This window comes from Onychostruthus taczanowskii, unplaced genomic scaffold (assembly GCF_017590055.1).
Source record: "Onychostruthus taczanowskii isolate IOZ18803 unplaced genomic scaffold, ASM1759005v1 scaffold28, whole genome shotgun sequence".
Taxonomy (NCBI): domain Eukaryota; kingdom Metazoa; phylum Chordata; class Aves; order Passeriformes; family Passeridae; genus Onychostruthus; species Onychostruthus taczanowskii.
This window is the reverse complement of record NW_024500128.1, coordinates 5,210,626-5,231,315: the sequence shown is the minus strand read 5'-3', so window position 1 is coordinate 5,231,315 and position 20,690 is coordinate 5,210,626. Positions and strand designations below refer to the sequence as shown.

Sequence of the window (20,690 nt, the reverse complement as noted above, 5' to 3'; positions counted from 1 at the left end):
ATAAGCTACAAGGGGAGGCTACAGGTCTTGAAATAACGAGCTACAGCAGCACATGCAGAGCTTGTTAGAACTTTCAACAGATCCATACCTGAATGTGCTGGTATATGTAAAGTTTTCGGGTCAAATCTAACTGGTACTTGCTTCATTATCTGGAAAAAAACCGAAACATATCACAACTAGTTTTAATACATTCCTAGAAAATCTCTAAGTAGTTGAATGTGAGAATACAAACATACAAAATTTGCACAGGATGGGTGTACATGGTACTGCTCATTACTAAGGAATTTTCCATTGTTTTCTGATATCTATTTTCTTTCAAGCAAATATCTGAGATTTAACTCTATGTTTTTATATAACTATATTGCTAGTATTTCCATTTAAGTGATTTTTAAATAGGATTACAAAATCAGAGGATTTTTTCAGTTTACATTTTTATCTTACTTGTATGAAAAATACTTGCATTTGGGTTTCAAAAGCTACAAAAAGGAACTGTGCAGATGACAGCTCACAAAATGTTTTAGCAATTTATTTCTGTACAGTAAATACATGTATACACTAAACCACTCATGAATATAAAAAGTCATATGATCAACAGCTAATTGTTCACAAGGTATAGGGATTTTTTTGCCTGCAAAACCATCATTTTCTTGTAGATCATGAAATTGGATGACTTCTCAGTAATTGAACATTTGAGTGTGATTTTCATAACTTTATTAAAAGATCTTAAAAAGGCAACTGTGTAATGGAATTCAGGCTTTGACAGAAGAAGTCTAAGCTAAAGTAGAGAGCTATTTTCTTAAAAAGGTCTTCAATTCACAGATCTGCAGAACACAGGGAAATTTTACAATTTAAGCTGACATTTCAGCTTTTGAAATTCTGCCAGCATCTAGCAAATCCCTTTCCAGGAGATTAAATTGCAAGCTCTTCAGATTTACCAGGTGTCAGTATCATCTTTAAGTCTGAAAAGCAGACTACAGAGTCATCACCAAGCAGGCAGTGACTCTGATTACATGTCCTTGGAACTTAGTGAGCTATTTTGCACTAATTCTGAGTCTGGCACAGCATGGTAAGGAGATTAGTCTACATGTGCACATCAGTATGTGCACCTACCCCTAATCTCATCTCCTGTAGTAAGAAGAGAAGCAGTGAAGGACTGCGGCTTTGTGTCAGAGTCCTGAGACAGACTGAGAAATTAACAGTGGTAGCAGTCAAACATATAATTACCTTTAAAAGTCTCCACTAGGAACAATGTCTCTCACTCCAAAAAAATTAAAATAATATTACTTGCTAGTTACTTATCTAGCTATGTAAGATTGTTAGTTTTTTGCAAGTGTTAAGAAATCCATTAAAACAAACCAAAAGAATTGTTAATACTAAAGCAATACAGCAACTAAAACCTGTAAGACATTCCTAATGAGCTTAGATGCTCACTTCCAAGGAAAAATCTTGCATTCCCCACATCAGCAATTTACTGAGTAAAGTTGTTAAGACAGCTTCATTTTTTCTGGCACAGAAACGAAAGAAAAAAGGGGCTCCTGCCTATCATTCTTTCTACTAATACATCTACCTATAAATACACATTACATTGCCATTGCAGTGCAAAAGCAATGATTCTTATTTTTTTGCTCTTTACAGTCAAACCTAAGTGTGGATTCCCTGCTCAGGAGACTTGTTACAAACTATTAGCACATTAGAATCCATACAACAGAAATAAGATGGACATTTCTTGCAACTTCAGGTGTTCTTTAAGAGGGAAAATAAATTTATGTTGACTAGAAACATTATCACACTAAAGAGTAACAAATGTTATTCTGTAATTGTCTAACTCCTAATCTAGAAGGCTTCATAGATGGCTTTGTTTAGAGTATAACAATCCAAAGTTTTGTGTTCATTTAAGTAACAGATATCAAGGCAAGTTATCAGAAAACAAATCTACAAAAGCACTGAACACACCATTTAGCAGCTTCTATTTCTTGTAAGATATTATTTAATGCTATTATTCAATCCCAAAATAACTCATTCCTCCAAATAAGCAACACAATAGGATTATAAAGACTGCCAAAAAATTGTATGAGATCTAGCCAGATAACTGGGTGGAACTGCTTTAAAATGCGAACTATAAAATACAGGAAAGGAGTTTCACCCTGATTAAAAATTTATCTGCAAAAATAGTCTCAACCACAAATTCCTGAACTGGATATTTTATTCTGCTATACCTTTGCATTGTCAATGATTGGTGTCACGACAAGATCAGATTCAGTGTAAATGAGCTCTTTCAATTTTGACTCCATATCCTGCTCACTTGAGCACACATTTTCAGCCTAGAAGAAGAACAAAGTTTTTTTAAAAACTGTTTTGTACCAAAAAAGTTAATCATGTTTATTCACAAAATATTTCATTTCAACATTATACCAAGTTGTCTGGCCATGGAAACATATTCTAACTTGCTTTTTATTTATATAATAGCAGGTAGGACCAACTACAAATTATGATAAGAGAAACATATTGGAAGAAAAAGCATTAGGTCAAAATGTAGACTGAGAAGAAAGAAGACAACTTGTCTTTTATGCATTAGGGTAAAAAAAAAAAGGACACTAAGAACCTTGCTTAACTTCTACCTCTGAAATTCTGCAAGTATTTTTTCAAACAACTTGCACACTTAATAATGGAAGGATGCAAAAGAAAGTTAACTTTGCCACAGACTTCAGGCTAATATTCTAACTGTAGAGATACCATCATCCCTCAATATAAACTTTTTACTCACTTTTTTCAACCACGAATCTCCTTGTGAAGAATTTTTGATTGGGACAGTAGCAGCATCACATACTTCTACTTCTACTGCAGAGTTAGTTCTAGGTGTGGGACGAGAACTTCAGCAAAATAAAGAAAAACATAATTAAAAAACAATAAAGACTACCAATTAAGCTTAATTGCAAACTATTTTTTTGTTGCTCTTTTGGAACTTTCATGTCATATAGCAAATTTTCAAAGCTGACTAACATAAATTACACTATGTTCTGCCTGATCCATTAACTAAACACCAATTTTCTGTCTTAAAATGTGTTCTGACAAGGTTAGGATTTCTTTGCTGGTTAGAAAAGGAAAAATGATATTTTGTTGTAATTATTAAATGAATGTAATTTGATTATTGTACAGTCATTTCTCATAATGACTGTACAAACGGGAGCTAAACCATTATTGTCTTAACTCCTAATAAAAGAAACATACAAAGCAAATTAACTTGACAAAAACTTGCCATTTATTTTATGCTATTATCTTCTGACACCCAAATTTTGGCTAAGTAATGGGAATTAAAAACTGCCTAATTTTTGTGTATCATTGTGAACTGGGTTTACCTTTTACTTTTCCTTTTTAAAATTTTGTCTGCTAATTAGAAAATGAAGAAAGGAAAGAGCAGAATACTGCAAAGGTGCAATTGTCATAATGCTGCTAGTGAATTTGGGGTTTATAGTACACAATAATTTAAATTAAAACATTTTAAATCAACTTTAGAATTATCATGATTGGCAGGCCAGGAAATAGTTAAATCCACAACTTCAAAGGAACATGCTTTCTTGATTAGCAGAAAGTAATAGACACATTTAGTTGTAAATCAGATTTCTTTATTAGAAAAAATAACTAAACTAAAAATACAAATACCAAACAAAATTAAAGACCCTCAGAAAATCACTGATCAAATGATTAACATAACTGTTTTCATCTTCCATCTATTTTCAACAGAAATTTAAATTTAAAGGGAAAAATGAAGGAATGCTAAAATATTATCTACATAAAAACATATGAAATATTGGTAAACACATGAAATTTATGATAAAAAATGTATAAGGATATGCTTGGAATTTTAGTTCAGAAACAAAAACAATCCCATGATTTCTAGCCAGGAGGCTGGACAAATCATTCTAAGTTGACACATGCTTCCAAACATATAGATTTGTTAAACATATTTTTTTTCAAATCAATTCAACTAATTTGCTTTTATATATGTTTAAGATACAGATAATAGTACTTATTTTTTCAGTTCTCAGATGGTTTCTCAGTTTAAAACAAGAGATTGCTGAATCAAACTACTTAAAATGAATGAGATCTATTCCATTTGCACAAGTAGAAGAAGCCATTACTGTTAAAAGCTGATTAACCACTCCACAGCAGCTAATTAAATTCTGATGCCAAGTGCCAGGTAAGAAAGTTTCTTTCATTTCAATGTTTTAATACTTTACTAGACATTACATAGACTGCTTTCAGAAGTTATATCATCGAAGCTAAGAGAATTTCAGAACAGATTTTTTAAAATTTGTTTGCATTACATTTCAGATTTTATATTTAATGTAACTATAAATAAATTAAATTGCTAAAAATATTATTTGGATTACATTTTTAATACCATTGTAGCCTGCCTACTGAGCAGCTTGCTAAATCAAATGCTACTTGAAATTACTAACCATATATGTTTAGCTGTGATGATAAAAGTTATAAGTGAGATGATAATTAATACTTTATTAAAACCAACTGAAGTAACTTTTGTACACAGTATGATGTACAAAAGCCCTATTTCAGGTCACACAAGAAGCTTAAAAGAATATTTTCAAACTGGAATATTTCTGCTTGATGTTGACAAGAAAAGTATTTCACTAGACAGTCTTCTTGGCTTGAACGCTACTACAAAGTTCCAGAATCAGGCCTCAACTAAAACAAATCACTGTTAAATCAATCACTGTTTTTTTTACTTAATACACATGTAGTACTTAATAGACTCTTACTAACACCTTGCAATGAAAAGCTGCAGGAAGAATTTATTAATAGATGATACATTGAATGCTTATTCTTATGCATTTTAAGCAATTGTACTCCGAGAGAGAGAGAGAGAGAAAGAGAGAGAGAGAAAGAGAGAGAGAAAGAGAGAGAGAAACAGAGAGAGAGAGATCTAAACAAATTTTAGATCAGAGCTTTCTGTTTGGACAGACAGTTAAGTAATCAAAAGTTTACTTCCAAAAATTAGAATAATAAAGTCATATAAACTTTAACTACACACACTGCTTTTCACAGCTCTTCAAATGTATTTTAGTATTTATTAACTGGTAATAGAAAATTTAAAAGGCAACACAGACACTGTGTTACAGTCATAATAATAAAATATTTCAAGAGACAAAAACCAACACCAAACATACAGGATTACAAGGAGGTTTTTATACCTGAGAAGAAATATGGATTCATTTGATTCACCATCAACTACACTTTTGGGCCGCAATTCAGTCTGAGTTTCTACCGAAAAGAGAACACAAACTTGCATTCAGAGGTTAAAATCAGATAAAACATAGGGAGTAAATATATTGGTAGGATTGATAAAATAGCTTAAAAATAACATAATGAGCAACATTACCTATTTTGAAAGAATTGCATGGTGGTTTAAGACCTGCCCTTGAGGATAACGGGTTATCTGTATTTTCACGATCATCCACTGACTCTTTGGCACTACAAAAAACTGATGACTCTGTGTCTTCTCTGCTGTTTAATAAATGATATTAATTACAGATTTTAAAAAAAGAGGATTGATTATTAAAAAAACATTATTATATCCATTATCTGTTGCAATTGTTAGCATACAGTTTAGCTGTCATTCCCTAGAATTATATACTCTTTAAATATGTGTTGCACACACTTTTTCTATTGGTAATGACAATGATGAAAAATAAGTTTACAGCAAATAACTTGGAAAATATTAAAAATTCTATCATTAGAACTTAAATGAAAGACATTAAAAAAGTTAAATTATTACCCCATAATACAAGAGATACTAAGGAAATACTAAAAGCATTACAGACATTTTAACCTTCACAGGAAAAAGTCACAAGATACCTATCACCTATAATGAAGTCTGTAGCCGAGATTAAAACCAAGTTTTTGTGTGTGTAATGATTTACTGTCACACTTGAATGCAATTTTATTCGTTTTGGTTGTCTGGGCATTTTTTAACATGTCCTTGTATTATTCACATGGAACTGGGTCAGAAAACTTTAATGAAGGCTCTCCAGGATATCAAATATTAATCCAACCCACACTGTGAAGAAAACAGATACATAGGCCTCACAGCTGGAAGAGAGAGTATTGAGCTTCCTTGCATGTCAAGCCATGTTTTAGATTTGTCATATTTGTCAGTTAGTGCATACATCACCAGATATTTCAGAGGCCTTAGAAAAACCTCAAGAGAATGGTCAAATAGCCCAATATTTCTAGAAGATCAATGTTCTCTCTGAAAATTCCCCAAAATTAGCACTATCAGAATGTTGACATAAATCTTGCTAAATTTTTTAATAAAACCATAGTTCACAGTATAAACTTTAAATACTAAAATGTTTTGCAGGTGAAAGCAGTAATAAAACTAGAAGACAAAAAGCTGTATCTCAAACTATAAGAAATATTAATAACAAAAATACTGCAGCACTGGTACCTGAAATAGGTATTAAATAACATGAGAGAAAATTTTGAAGTAGGTATAACAAAAACCACTCAGAATTCTAAAAATATTTTGACATTAGTTCTCCAGATTGGAACCTAAAGTATCTTTCAAACATTTATAACAAAGTTAAATAAAAAACAATGCTAAATGTCCTAATTCAAAATGAAAAACAAAAAAAAAACCAGCAAGGTAACAGGAGTCGAGAAGAAAACTAACTTTTTAATACATAAAAACCATTTGCACAACAGGTTTGGGCATTTCTGCATATGTAGCAGTGTAGAGTATTAACTATTTAGAAAAAAATCTCTACTATTAGATTAATGCATCATGTCATAAGCAAAGAATATGGGTCAGCTGCATTTGCAAGATTATAAGGCTGAACCACAGCTCTAAGATGCTGCACTGATAGGCTTTGTGAGGCTCTAAGCCTAATGCATAAAAACAAACAAAAAAAATTTACTGACCCATATTTATAAGATTCTACAAAAGCATTAAAAAATTGTAAGTCAGATTCATACAACAATATTATGTAATATATAAATAAAAATGAGAGCATTTAGCTTAGAAGTGAATTTCAACACATTCTAAGGCCAGCAGGAAGGAGTCAGTTGAAAATGAATGGACAGTGCAATACACTAATAGGATATTACAATTCCTAAACATCCAAAACCACCTACTGAATGGTGTAAAACTCCATTCATTATTTCATGAAAATTCTAAGAAAAGTTCAAAAGTTATAAAATGGACAGACAATAAAATATTTTTGCTTATATTTACTAAGAGAAATCTTCCTTGAACTTTCAGTACCTCAAGCTTGTGCCCTGTCTATCTGCAGAACCACCACCACAATGGCTAAGGGATCCTTTCCAGAATGGATGCTGCAATAGGTCTGTCCAATTCAGCCTGTGGAAAAGCAACAAACAAATTGTAAAAGCAGTGGCTAAGTACAACTCCACAGGGACATGCCAAACTAGGTTTTGAACACAGTGATGCTACAGAATAGTTAATCCTGTTGTTTGCTGTTTCTTGAACAAGTAAGCTTTCTTACAGGACAAACTTTTTTGCCTTAAATCATAATGGAAAATTCACACAACAGAGGTACAAGAATGAAGGAAGCTGCAGAGTCAATCCCACATGTAAATTATCTGACATACCCTAAAACTCATAGCTCTACATTATTTAACAATGGAACTGTATCAGGTATAAGTTAAAGCCTAATGAAATACATGTGCACTTTGCTCTGGAAAAGCAGACATGCAGTTCTAAACTGCCTATCATTTTGTTACAAAGTTACCTATTTAGCACCAGGTACAGAAACAAACAAACAAAAAAAAAAGATGCATTTAATGAAAATATTAATTCTATATATCTTCATCCAAGAAAAAGCAGTTTGCTCTTTTATATGAGGGATTAAATTATTTTTGCACTCTTTGTCATCTACAAAATACTATACATACAGTATCATAATAATTATTTTCTGCAGAGGTGACAAAGTTGAAATAGGCAGTTTACCTTTTCTGAGGATCCTTTTGAAGCAACCCATCAAGCAAACTGATGAACTCAGCAGAAGGTTTGTGAAAAGCAGAACCTGTAAAGAAAAGCACTAAAGATCAGTATTGGACAGCAAAAACAATCATCACCCAATGTAAACCACACTATTATCCACACATCATGCTAAGAAAACTTTTTGATAGTAATTTAATCTGAAAACAAATCTCAATGTATAAAGAATCTCAAATATACATTCTCTGCATTTCAAAGAATACTCAAAAAAAACAAAAAAACCAAACCCAAAACAAACAAACTACTAATGCTCCATCACCAAACTAATTTTTTTAAAATTTGTAACTTTAAACAAAAAAGTGCCCTCCAATTATCAGATAGCCACCAGGAAGAAATTAAGTACAGCTAAAATCTGCTTAAATTGAAAAAGGGCCACTAATGTGTAAGGATCTCAGTGAATAACACTGATGTCCAGAATGACCAAGATCAAAAATTCTACCCATTCCACCCCAGTAGGTAGATTCAGTGTTAACAATTAAAAGTAAATTATGTATGCCACTGTAAAAAGGGAAGCAAGCATTCACCACTAACAGGGAATTATCACAGGAAGCCATTGCTAACATTCACTTTGGACAACTAGTTGATTCCTGCAACCAGCCTCCGAAGAAAAAGGGCACACCAAAGCTTTAACTTTCTAAGTATTACTGTGACTTGATCCATTAAAGAATAACAGAACCCTACTCTCTGGTCCTGGTCGCAATGGATCTTCAGATAAAATCTTTTCAATTAATTCAGAACGGCTTTCTGACAGGAATGGTGGTTTTCCTACAAACAAACAGAAGTGTATTTCACAGGTTAGGCAAACTTCAAAATGGTTGTAAGGTACAACGATTTATCATGAGCTCATTTTCCTGAGAAAGCATCCAAAGAAATAAACAACCTCAGTCTGAGTACTATTTATCAAGTTTTCTTGTCAATTTAAATTCCAAATCTTTGATTAAATTCTTTCATCATGAACAGCAAAAGAAACTACAGACAGAAGAAGCACCAAAGATGGCTTGATGGAGATAACCATGATTGCCCTGTATGAATCAGACATGAGACAACAGGAAAAGACAAAAATCTCAGAATCTGTGCTACTGCGTTGCTCCAACAGATCAGGGTTTGGCTTAAGGTTTAAGAAGGCGGCAGTGTAATTCTCTTCTGTGATGAAGCTTCCTTGTAGCTGAAGCTAATGGGTACTTTATGGGAAGGGAACCAAATTACTCTGGTTTTACAATAGTGAGGCAGTTTTCTCTTTCAAAGGTTGAAATAATGCACACAGAGTTTAATACCAAGGAGATAAAAACACTATACCATCAGAATTTGAGAGCTACCATAATTTCAAATAATAGTATTAAACCCTACATGTTGGTTAGTATTGTTGTCAATAGGACCACTTAACAGTATTGTTTTACCTGATCATTGGATAAAGACACTTTTATTTTTGTCTTTTACATGCAATTAGTATGTTCTTCAAGAAATCTTCAAAACCTGCCTCAAGTTTTTCTATGTCCTAACTTCCCTAGAAAGTTCAGAAGAATTTACTCTGGGACCATAAACTATGTTTCCATTATCACAGATGTAAAATAGATTTACAAACTTACAACCTGAGAACATTTCATAGAGTAAACATCCCAGGGACCACAGATCACTGGCTTTGCAGAAGTTGTCTCCCTTTATTGCTTCAGGAGCTGTGTAGAATGGAAAGTCTACAAAATACAGAATGTATAATTAATGCACTTTGATTTTTCATTCAGTATTCTTCTTTTTCAACATTTTGTCTCCAAACTTCACCGAGCTATAGATTCTCTTCACTCAACATAAAAGAAAACTGAAATAGCAAATGTAAGTGGTTTCCAAGGAACTTCTCTGCTATACTTTCACTGGATTATGTAGGATTATATATGCTACTTTGTTGTTTATTTCACTTCAATTACCAAACTGACTTGTGCTGCACTTTTCAAACATAGTGATTAATGCAAAGAATTTTTTTAATTTGCTTTAAGAGCCAAGCAATTTGAGCAGAATGCTAAATCATTCTCATGTGACTAACAGAAATAATTACATTACATTAGATTTGGGATTTCTTTTTTTTTAAAGCTATCCCAAGAAATAAACCTTTACCAACTTAGTAAACTCTGTTACAAAAAACAAGGTAGCTAGCCAATGAAATCACTGATCTAAACAGTTATGGCTCCTTTACCATTAACACACTATCAAAACATCACATATCAAATTATAGCAGCTTATTCACAAATCTCTTTTGTTTAATAGAGGAATAAAATATACAGTTCCTATTTCTACAGTACTTCCTATCAGGTCTCAAAAATCTCTAAAGAAATTACGTTAACTCAGTAAAAATGCCAATTCCATAGTCCCTTAAAAAGTTTATTTTGGGTTCTTTTCTTCTTGGGTTTTATTTTTTAAGTGACAAAAGGTCATTACCATACCTATCAAAACAGTTCTGAAGAGCAACAGGAAAGAGATTAGATTTCTATTTCTTCCTGAATAAAGATCTGATCTTGGTCTTACTATTTCCAGTGTGGACTTTCAGAAGGAGACTGCAAGGAGAGCTCTCTTTGTTCTCATAAAATATGACGAAGAATTCTGTTGTTTCTGATAAAAGTAACTGATATATGGGACATCATTATCTTAGAAACAGAGGTCTATGAGATGTTCCAAGGTAATGACTAATAAAAGATTCAGAAGATTAAAACTTTCTGATTTAATGGAAAAAAAACAAAAACATAGTATTTGCAGTCTACTGCATTTTTATGGATTTGCCTGTTGAAACTGAAGCACAGTAACTTTCTCAGACTTTAAAATGAAATTATCATTCTTTAAGGTAATGAAAGAGTTGACCTCAAACTAGAAGTAACCTAGACCATGTGCACCAAAAAGGACAATGAAAGTACAGCAGTGCAGTGCCCAATGAAAGAAGCAGTAGTTCTGTGTAGTACTTCCCAAATTTTCTCTCTACTTTTAACTCTAACTTACAGGAATTTAGTTCCAGATCTTACAGAGAGCACCTCCAGCACAAACTTTTCAAAAGTCCATAAATAATTCCATAGTTCAATTTTTTTCTGAGACAAAACAGGACTAACTTTAAATAATTTCTCTTTATCATAATCACTGATACTCCAACTTTCATTCTGTCTCTTTGGTGTAAGTTAATTCTGGCTAGTAAAAATCTCGTACCTTGAACGATATTTTTGAAGTATCTTTGCAGAGTGTTTTCATTAATATCTTCACCTTCCTCAGCTCCAGCTAAAGCAAAAACTTTTTCCAAGTCTTCACCATCTGCTCTAGCCCGGCAAAAACTACTGAATTTCAAAGTGCCAGACCCTTCCAGTAGAATCTATTAGAACAAACAAAATCCAATATGCAAGTATCATATACTAAAACTGAGATTTCCAACACAAAATAATTTATTATAAAAATAATCAGAATCTCAAACCATTTAAGTACATAGAGAAGATCACTATAACCAAAAACACTGAAATTTTTCTTTTAAGTCAATGCCAATACTATTTTTCTTCTTATAACCAAAAGTACCCCAATAGAGCCCTTAAGAGGTTCAATGTGCACTTTTGTTTATTTATTATTAAATCTACATATAAAATGATGACGCTAGAGAAAAGATAGTTAAAGTAGAGTAAAACTGCATAGGAAAATATAAGTCTAGTAAAACCAAGCAGGTTTATTTGAGGGGGGAAAAAAAGGAATTTTTCTCATTTTATGTAGCAAAAACTTTCACAGATTTCGTCCGATGATGATGACAGTTTTCTCTGGCCAGTCACTGCTTATTCTCGCAACTAAAAACTTCATAATCCCAAAAACCTTGCTTAGAGAAATAGCCCATTCATCCAGAAGCAGAGGGCAGGGCACAGAAGAAGACTTAACTTCAGCGTTTTACTTTGTGTTGAAATGAGCACTTTACAGCAGCACTCTTCTTGGGAAGACTACTGAGTCATCTCCACTATGCTGAACTCATGTATTTTTAGTGCTTTTGGGTCCATAAATGACAGGAACCAAGTAGAATTGAGGAAGATTTTACCAAAGATACAGAGAACTGCAACTTGATCACTTACAGATCAAGTCAAAACCAATTACTATTAAGCAAAAAAATTTTATTATAGTCAATTTTATTCTGGTGACTACATGAATTAAAAACAAACACAGACTTTAGCAAACCTCTACAAAAATTACAGACATACACAAAATGAGAAACTACATAAAGACTTGTATTTTTATACAGGAACAACACGATAATTTCCATGGTATGTGCAAACAACATAGAAAATTATTTATAAAGAAAGTTTAGTTAAATTTACTCCATCATTAGCATTTTCTATGACCGCAAAATATTCTGCAGCATGATAGAATAAGAACAAATTTATTTCTCCAAGGATAGAGAACTAAAATCTTTCAGTAAATTAAACCAGTACACCAAATCAAAAGGAATATGTCACATTGTATCAGATATATACCAAGTAAAGAAATCAATTCTATAATAAAATATTCAAGCTACAGACTTGTCTCTGGTTATCTTCACATATATTATAAAACTCAACTGACCTCACAAGTGAGGTAAGCTTCTTCCAAATGGTAAAATACAAATAATAAAATAAATGCTGATGGCATGAAAAGTAACATCCAGTGTCCCTATAGATAATACCCCTCCTCACCTTTCCAGGCTTCAATTCACAATAGATAATTCCATGCTTATGAATATGGTATAAACCAGTAACCAGGTCAATACCAAATTCTCTCACCACATCTTCTGGTAGACATTCATCCTGAGCAATGAGAGATTCTAGAGAACCACCTGAAATACACATAGTCAGCAAGTGCATATAAAGAAGGGGTCACACAAGTCATGCCCAATTACATAAACTTCAAAAGATGTCAATCAAAAACCAGTATCAGTAGATAGTAAAAATATTTCTTGATATCTAATAGTTACAAAATCTAAGATGTACAAAAATTATTTTCAATACTGTGAAAAAAATTTAATTTCATCTGGAATAAAACTGACTGCATGACTTCAAAACTACTTCAATATTATTTTACATAGGAAACAGAAGGGAAAAAGGAAATCCAGAAACTGTGTCACTTCACAGTGTAATAGTACTCCATGCTTTTTTTAAAATTCCTTAACCAGATTCCTGCTGCACAAGTTAAAAGAATAAATAAAAAGAATAAATAATACCAACAGCAGGCTATCAACTTCTAAGAACAATTGCTAAGGACAGACCAGTTAAACTCTTTCCATAATATGGCATACACAGAAAAAACACACAAAGAAAAAAAGCAGTGAAACCAGCAACACAAAAATATTTTGCATCTGATAACAGAAACTATCTTTGAGACAAGTGAAAGAAATCTTCCATATTTCAAAAGTATTTTTCGAGTCTCAACAATATTAAGAATAAATCCACATTCTAAGTAAGTTAGCTCCAAGACACTCACCTTGCAGCAAACTATAAAACTGCAAGGTGAAACACCTGATAATTGTTCAACAACAAAAGGCTGCCTGTCTAATAACTTAAATACGTGCCCTGAAGTTAGACTAAGCAAGTAGACCAAAGCCTCCATATCAGCCATTAAAATAATTTTTAATCACTGAAAGAATGACCTGACTTTTGTTTCTCAGAACTTGTAAGTTCTCTTCTTCGGTAATTTTTCAAACAGAATTCTGGATAAACAAAAAGGCTGGGTGTAACATGGACTTTTACTATTAAACAAACTCCAAAATTTTAACATGCATCACATGCATATTGGCTCACTTTTCTTTCCTCTCCATATGGAGGAAAGCATGCTGTCAGAAGTTTCAAACATGCAGTCATCACAATTAAAGAAAGCTTTACAAGATTCCTTTAATAAATTGATAAGAACTTATCAAAACTAAGTGAAAACCTTAATGCAGTTCTGGGTTCTCAGAGTTTCCAAATTACAATTTTAACATGGAAATCAAAATACTTATGTTGAATAGGAAAAAAATTTTAATCATTCACTTTAGCTGCCGAATTGCCCTTTGTATAAAAATTAATTTGAATAATATTAAGTCATTAGAACTGATTTGCTTCTTGATGTCTTTTAAAAGAGAATGCCAAAGCTGCCAGTCCTTAGAAAATTTCTCAAGTATTTTTACTGAGCTACCTTCTGACTATTCACAATTTGCTTTTATGTTCCCTGATTGGCCTTCTCTTTTCAGCTCTTAAAAATCAGCATTATGTAACTCAACTAACTTTTCAAAGATGCATACAGTGAAGCAGAGAAGAAGCATGATTTTAATTGATTTCTAAATATGTTTGCAAGAGCAAAACCACTTTTATATATAAACAGGATTCTCAAGTTAATAATCAGATAATTACACTTTTTTCAAAGATCTAAGCCTTTTCTGTAGAGAAACTGCAAGAAATCTCTTGTAAATACTCATTCTATAAATGTTTGCCTTTGAGCTTATCTTACCTGTGCATAACTCCACTACAAGCCAGAGATGGTTGCTTGTTTCATACCATTCATAAAATGTCATTATATTCTTATGTGTGAGTCCCTGAGTCAGACGAACCTAGAGTGACATTTTTAACATACTTAAGTAGGGGAAAGACATAAATGTATTTATATGGACTTGAGGCATGGGAACAATAAACAATACAATCTACTCTAGATTAGCTACCTATTCTCTTGCCTTTTCTAGTGCATTAACATTATTCTTCAAATATTTTAGTGTTACATGTATGTTGAGAAAAGATAACTTTCCTCACAGATCCTGCCCAACTCACCTGTTTTTAAAATACAGGAAAAAACCTAGTAAATTCCCAACTCAAAATTATAAATAGTATTTGGCCTTCCTGCACCACTAAATAATAAACTAGAAATGAGAATTTAGAGTCAAACTTGCACTCCTACTGGTTTTTTTCGATAACAATACAAATGAGAGGTAATACAGCAAAAAGAAAATAAGCTTTTCCATCATTCTTAATCTTATCAGACAACGAAAACCATTCCAGAGACCCTGAAAATCTTTATTTCTAGAATACCTACATGACCCAATATCTACAGAAGCCTGTTTCTTGCTAGAGTAGTATGTAAGGCAAGAGATTTGTAAGGCCAATACACTCCTAAGAACAAAAAAGTTCCCAAGAAATGATCTTTGAAACAATAAGAGGGAATATGAAACTGTATCCGTTTTGCATGGCAAGGTTTTGGTATCCAGATGGGGAGGTCTACAGGACTGGCTTCTGTGAGAAGCTGCTGGAAGCTTCCTCTGTGTCTGACAGAGCCAATCTCAGCCAGCTCCAAGACTGACCCACTGATGGCCAACGCCAAACCACCAGTAATGGTGGCAGCTCCTCCAGGATAACATTTAAAAAGGGGGGAAAACACTCCTGTTAACAGCAGCAGGGGAGTGAGAATGTGCGACAAAACAACCCTGCAGACAGTGCAGAATGAGCGGCAGAAGGTGCTCCAGGAGCTGGAGCAGAGATTCCCCTGCAGCCCCTGGTGTGAGGCAAAGCTGTCCCTCTGCAGCCCATGGAGGTCCATGGCAGAGCACAGATCCACTTGCAGCCTGTGGTGGTTTCCTAGAGCAGGTGGAAACCTGAGGGAGGCTGCAACTCTCTCAGAAGTCTGTGCTGGAGCAGGCTCCTGGCAGGACCTGCAGACCCATGGAGAGAGGAGCCCATGCCAGGTCACTGGCAGGATGTGTAACCCTGTGGGAACTCACACTGGAACAGCCTGTTCCTGAGGGACTGCACCCCATGGAAAGGTCCTACATTGGAGCAGGGCATGAAGAACTGCAGCATATGGGAAGGACCAACACTGAAGAAGGTTGTGAAGGAATGTCACCCATGGGAGGGACCCCACACTGGAGCAGGGGAAGAGCATGAGGAGAAAGGAGCAACAGAGACAGCATCTGATGAACTGATCCCACTTCCCATCTCCCTGCATCTCTGGCAAGGGAGGAGAGAAAATTGGGAGCAAAGCTGAGTCCAGGAAGAAGGAGGGGTGGAAGAAAGTTGTTTTAAGATTTGGTTTTATTTACTATTATCCCACTCTGGCAATAAATTCAATTACTTTCCCTAAATTGAGTCTGTTTTGCCGGTGAAGGCAAGTGGTGAGTAATCTCTCCCTACGCTTATCTTGACCCATTCATTGTACTTTCTGACTCCTGTCCAGGTGAAGAAGGGAGGATTTGGCAGGAACCTGGCATCCAGCCAAGGTTAACCCACTACAGAAACAAAATGTACCTACTGGAAAAATAAAACATTTGAACTGTATAACTGTATCAGTTTCCTTTCCAGACAGTATATTTAAAGCTTTTCCAAGGTTTTACAAACCAGAATTGATTCAGCTTAAATTATATTCATTCATCAAAAATAATTTCTTCTTGCTAAGCAAGAAATTCATTGTTTACTGGAAGTTACTGCTACCCCTGGATTTGTACAACTAATAACAAAATAAAGCAAGCCACCACATGTAACTATTTTTACAAGTTCACTAACACATCACAGAAACAGTAAGACCATAAACATGTGTTAATGCATGCAATCTAAAAACCAATAACATTACATGAAGAAATATATACATTAAAAGGAGACTGTATTTAAAGAATAAGAACTTAAAATCTTGAGAAGCTGGTCTAAATGTAACAAACTCCATCTAAAGAAGCACATGGCACTTTTCTGTAACTTGTGCAACCAGAATTTTGTAGGCTGTATTTTTTTCCCAGATTTAGCAGGAAAAGAAACCCCATTACTTACCCAGTTTGAAACTCCCGCTCTCTTGCATTTATCACTGCAAACAATGGCAACAAAATTAATTGTCCCCTTTCTTCTTCCTTTATAAACAACTGTTGCATTTCCTCTTCCAATCTCCTCATACAAAACGAAGTTCTCCATGCTTTAGGATGTTTCACAGGCAACAGACTGGAAACATGGCATTATCTTATAAACAAATAAACCTAAAGAAAGGAGGAGAAAGGGGAAGCCTTCAAATGTAATGGCCATTCAAGTATAGTAGTCACCCTCCCCATTACCATGAATAGGGATTCCATATTTCCAAAACAATTGAATATAATTGATTTGCAGAAGACCTCCTCTCAGGAAATGTAATCAAAATTTTGAAAAGGTGAATTTTACACTTCCAAAGATCTTATTCAAAAAGTAACAGACTGTCTAGTAGATACAAATTCTAAATGGTATTATCTGTAAAAATGCAAGAGGCTACAGGGAAAAGAGAATAGTCTCTGATTCTCAAGAGTAATGGCTATGCCTTTATTCCAGCACACAAACCAACAGAGCATAGAATCATAAAATCACAGAATGGCTTGGGTTGGACCTTAAAGATCATTTTGTTCCAACGCCCCTGCTGTGGGCAGGAACACATGCCACTAGAACACTGTACTCAATGTCCCGTTCAGCCAGGCCTTGAACACTGCCAGGAATGGGACACCCACAGCTTCTCTGACACACAAAACAGACTTTCAACAGATGGATTTTGAGATAAAGAAAAAAGAGATCAAATAAACTGATACAAAAGGTGAAAAGGTGAGTAAGAAGGCCATCATGGAAGCCTCCCAAGCCACCACCTGTAACGAAGCAGGTGTGAACCTCCACAGAAGCACCCAAAGCGGCAGCCTCGAGGCACCGAGGGAACTGATTTGCGCTGGGCTGGATACAGGACCAGCACACCAAGGAGACGCGGTTCCCTCTCTTTACGAGGGAATGGCCAAACCACTCCGAACGGAGCAGCCGGTGCACGACTCGCGATCCCAGCTCTGCCGTGGGCTGTCAGGCCTGAGGCGCTGCACGGCGGGCCCGGAGACACAGCCGCCTCCCGACCCACTTGCAGTACAGGAGAGGGGGCCGGGAGGTCTCGGGGCGTTCCAGCCGAGGGTTCTAGCCCTGTTCCGGGTCCGCTCCCGCATTCGGACCGAGGGATGGCGGCGGAGGGAACGAGAGGGCGATGAGGGATGGGGCGGGGGAGCGGTGAGGGGCCGCTGGGCGCGCGCCCTCTGCCGGGTAACGGCCGCGAACGTGCGCGGGAAAGGGGGAAAGGTACGAGAGCCGTACCTCTGTGCGGGGATGGAGCCGGCGGGAAAGGGGGAAAGGTACGAGAGCCCTACTTGTGCCGGGGATGGACCCGGCGGGAAAGGATGGGAACGACAGCCGTACCTGTGTGCGGGGATGGAACCAGCGGGAAAGAGGAGGAACGGCAGCCGCCCCTGAGTGCGGAGGATGCAACCGCTGGGAAAGGAGGGGAACGACAGTCGCACCTGTGCCGGTGATGCACCCGGCGGGAAAGCAGGAAAGGAACGACAGCCGTACCTGCGCCGGTGATGGACCCGGCGGGAAAGGAGGGGAACGACAGCCGTAGAGAGGCGCGGGATGGATCACGGCCACGCCGCCGCCATCAACCAAAACGGCGGAGCCCCGCCCTCGGGACGGAGTCTCCCACACCCCGGTGGCAGTGTCCGGACAGGACACTGGTCCCTGCGTGCCACAAAATACAGGCAAGCGGGAAAAGCACTGGCTCAGCAGGCAGGGTGACTCCGGGAACGGGAGCGTTTTGCTGTCCTTTATTCCAGCTGGAACGCACCGCCAGATCCCACCGGGCTGCGTCCCTGCACCCCCCGCACCCTACTCCTATGGTCGCCACCCCACGCCCGTTTCCAGGAGACGGCGCCGGACGCCGGAAGCAGAGTGGAGCCCCATTGGGTTAAGGGGCGCCTACGTCAGGGCGGGACCACCGGGCGGCGAGCCGGGAGGGGGGGGAGTTCCCGGATGCTGGTGTGGGGAGGAGCGGGGTCTGCGCGTCCGCCGGGAAAGGTCGGGTGCCAACGGCAGCCGGTGGTGGTGGGGCTGCTCTGTGCAACCTCCGCAGTCACAAGGGCAGATAGCGTCCTCAGCCCTGCCGTGGCCTTCTGCAAGCGCCTAGTTGAGGGACGCTTTTCTTGTGACAAAATTTAGCCCTTGAAACAATGTTCTATGTTTAACAACAGCGTGGAGTTTTCACTTGTTTTTTCATTCTTGTTTTCAAGAACTTGTTTTCATTTATTCATTGGGGATCTGGGGTGGGGTTTTTTTTTGGGTTTTTTTTGTTTGTTTTTTTTTGTTTGTTTGTTTGTTTGTTTGTTTTTGGGGGGGGTGTTTGTTTGGGGTTTTTTTCATTTTTTTCTTGTCTGGTTTTGTTTTTGTAAGGCCCTTGAAAAATCCCTTTTCTTTTGGGCAACATCTGGAACCATGGTTACAGGACAAGGGCCTTCAAACTGAAAGAAAGTAGATTTGGGTTAGATATTAAGCGAAAAAATCTTTGCTGTGAGAGTGGTGAGGCACTGTCGCAGGTTGCCCAAAGAAGCTGTGGATGTCCCATCCCTGGAAATTGTTCAAGGCCAGGTTGGGGCTTTGAGCAACCTGGTATAGTGAAAGGTTGGGCACAGCAGGGGGTTGGAACTAGATGGTCTTTGATGTCCCTTCCAACACAAACCATTCTGTGATTCTAACAAAACATTTAAAAGCATTTTCTCTAAAGCAAGCTGTAAAGAATTCAGTTTTTTCTCATTGTCTCACATTTATTTTGACCTCCTAACAGGTTTGAACCCATTGATGCATTTCAACCAATACTGAAAAAAGAAATAGTACACTTACAGGAAGAGTTCAATGTTTCTTCTAGGCAGCATGATAACAGATGGTCAATTTTTATTACTCCCACTCTTGAGGAGATTTCAGCATGATTTTAAACCCCTGTAATATTGAAAAGGGAAAAAAACAAACGCCGAAACCCCTCTTTATTCTTGACAAAAAACTCAACATGAGCCAGCAGTATGGGCTGGCAGCCCAGAAAGCCAGAGGTATCCTGGACTGCATCAAAAGGAGCATGGCCAGCAGGGCAAGGGAAATGATGCTGTCCCTGTACTTTCTGTTCTTGTGAGACCCTACCTGGAGTGCTGCATCCAGCTCTGGTGCCTTCAAAATAAGAAAGACATGGAAGTGTTGGAGCAAGTCCAGGGGAGGCCATGAAGGTCTAAGAGGACTGGAACACCTCTCCTATGAAGACAGGCTGAGAAAATTGGTGCTCTGTCCCATTTTACACTGTAAGTTTTCACTAATTGCAGAGGTGACTTGTAATTATCAATAAAGCTACAGCTTTGAAGCTGCACAAGTAAGATAATTTTTCCATTCTGTTTTTAATGTAAATGAGTAGTTGACTAGATATAAATAATCCAAATGCGTAAGTAGACATCACTTTCTATTAATAAGCACAAGAAAAGTATGCTTTGAAGAGGAATTTATTTAGATTTCAGAAAAATGTGTATTTTATCTGTGGTTGTGATAAGAATGACTGATATAAAGAAGAAAGAACAGAGTATTAGCTCAGTTGCACACAAGTCCTGGCAGCAGTTCAATGGCACATTTTAGAATAAGTCAATTTCATTGTCTCTGTCCAAGAAGATAAAACTAAGCCACAATAACTATCAAGTTACTGTCTTTTCTTCCAGATTTCTCATTTTTCATCCTATGTGCACTTTCTGTTAAATTAGTCCAGGTTAGGATTGATTTTCTACAAAGGGAGTAAATACCCTATTTTGGGGGAGTGAGATTGCATGAACTTTAATGAAGTCTGCTGAAATCTTCGTATAATAGTGGCAATAACACTACAAAAT

The 20,690-nt window shown here is 36.5% G+C and overlaps 1 protein-coding gene across 1 annotated transcript in view; it reads right to left on the bottom strand.

The window, feature by feature from the left end:
• Positions 1 to 18,421, bottom strand: part of ULK4 (unc-51 like kinase 4) — a 210,022-nt gene extending 191,601 nt beyond the window's left edge. Inside the window, exons 1-14 of the mRNA XM_041407795.1 lie at positions 18,355 to 18,421; positions 16,789 to 16,988; positions 14,495 to 14,594; positions 12,709 to 12,848; positions 11,219 to 11,378; positions 9,628 to 9,729; positions 8,720 to 8,803; positions 7,988 to 8,063; positions 7,283 to 7,378; positions 5,399 to 5,523; positions 5,211 to 5,280; positions 2,765 to 2,870; positions 2,217 to 2,321; positions 89 to 149 (exon numbers count right to left, since the gene is read on the bottom strand). Of these exons, the coding sequence (XP_041263729.1) occupies positions 89 to 149; positions 2,217 to 2,321; positions 2,765 to 2,870; positions 5,211 to 5,280; positions 5,399 to 5,523; positions 7,283 to 7,378; positions 7,988 to 8,063; positions 8,720 to 8,803; positions 9,628 to 9,729; positions 11,219 to 11,378; positions 12,709 to 12,848; positions 14,495 to 14,594; positions 16,789 to 16,926 (1,363 nt within the window). The 5' untranslated portion in view covers positions 16,927 to 16,988; positions 18,355 to 18,421. The remainder of the gene's footprint in view (positions 1 to 88; positions 150 to 2,216; positions 2,322 to 2,764; positions 2,871 to 5,210; positions 5,281 to 5,398; positions 5,524 to 7,282; positions 7,379 to 7,987; positions 8,064 to 8,719; positions 8,804 to 9,627; positions 9,730 to 11,218; positions 11,379 to 12,708; positions 12,849 to 14,494; positions 14,595 to 16,788; positions 16,989 to 18,354) is intronic.
• Between the last annotated feature and the right edge of the window lie 2,269 nt (positions 18,422 to 20,690).